The sequence below is a fragment of the Hippocampus comes genome, unplaced genomic scaffold, assembly GCF_001891065.2.
Source record: "Hippocampus comes isolate QL1 unplaced genomic scaffold, H_comes_QL1_v1.1 C16812694, whole genome shotgun sequence".
NCBI classification, from domain to species: Eukaryota; Metazoa; Chordata; class Actinopteri; order Syngnathiformes; family Syngnathidae; genus Hippocampus; species Hippocampus comes.
This window is the reverse complement of record NW_017839394.1, coordinates 1-914: the sequence shown is the minus strand read 5'-3', so window position 1 is coordinate 914 and position 914 is coordinate 1. Positions and strand designations below refer to the sequence as shown.

The 914-nt window shown below is 40.8% G+C and overlaps 1 protein-coding gene across 1 annotated transcript; it reads left to right on the top strand.

Annotated features, from left to right (window-relative positions):
* The first annotated feature begins 7 nt into the window (after positions 1–7).
* LOC109509215 (histone acetyltransferase KAT2A-like) lies at positions 8–908 on the top strand. The gene is made up of 3 exons (XM_019859097.1): positions 8–80; positions 229–313; positions 689–908. Exons 1-3 carry the CDS (start codon positions 51–53, stop codon positions 880–882), a joined length of 309 nt encoding a protein of 102 aa, XP_019714656.1. The 5' UTR covers positions 8–50; the 3' UTR covers positions 883–908.
* The last annotated feature ends 6 nt before the right edge of the window (positions 909–914 follow it).

The window sequence follows — 914 nt, the reverse complement described above, 5'->3', positions numbered from 1 at the left end:
AGGAGTTGTTTTGTAGAAAAGAAGTGAAGGACCCTGATGTGTTATACAACATGCTCAAGAACCTACTGGCCCAAATCAAGGTAAGATTGACACATACTTCTAGTAGCATGTCCAGGTTAAAAAGCATTTGGTGTCTTGTCTCATAGACATCATTTTGTGCCAAGTGTCCGTTGTGTGCTCTGATGTTTTATTGGTTTATTTTTATTTTTTTGTTTATTTTTGGGTAAGACTCACCCCGATGCTTGGCCTTTCATGGAGCCCGTCAAGAAGTCCGAAGCACCCGATTACTATGAGATCATCCGCTTCCCCATCGGTATGCTGACACTCATTCCATATCAGTACAGAATGATGATATGCGAAATATGAAAAATATTTCATGTTAAACCTAATTTGTAAAATATCTTAAAGAGGTGACAAATACGAAGCATTGCCTATTCAAGTCTTTTTCTTGGAAAATGTGATCAATTTTAATTTATCAATCAGGGCGCTAGTATAATTCAGTCATACAAACAAACAAAGCTGTTTTGCACAGAGGATAAAGATTTAATGCCTGTGTGTGTTGTTTCGTTTAGTTTGACAGTGAACTTCTAACGGAAGTGACATTAAGTAGCTTGGAGCCCCCTTTTTAAACATTTGCCAAACTGTTGCTTGTTGGAAAGCGCGTGAAGTTGTTTGCATCTTTCCGCAGACCTGAAGACCATGACCGAGCGCCTGAAGAATCGCTACTACGTGACCAAGAAGCTGTTCATCGCCGACCTGCAGCGCATCATTACCAATTGCCGCGAGTACAACCCGCCTGACAGCGAGTACTGCAAGTCGGCCAACACCCTCGAAAAGTTCTTCTACTTCAAGCTCAAAGATGGTGGCCTCATTGAAAAATGAGCTTTTTGTTGTTGTTATTGCTGGGTTTTGTT

Bases quoted from the DNA above. Each gene is read 5' to 3' on its own strand.
- LOC109509215 (XM_019859097.1), top strand. From the start codon at position 51: ATGCTCAAGAACCTACTGGCCCAAATCAAG. The intron at 81-228 runs GTAAGATTGACA...TTTTTGGGTAAG, and splicing joins ACCTACTGGCCCAAATCAAG to ACTCACCCCGATGCTTGGCC. The intron at 314-688 runs GTATGCTGACAC...ATCTTTCCGCAG, and splicing joins GATCATCCGCTTCCCCATCG to ACCTGAAGACCATGACCGAG.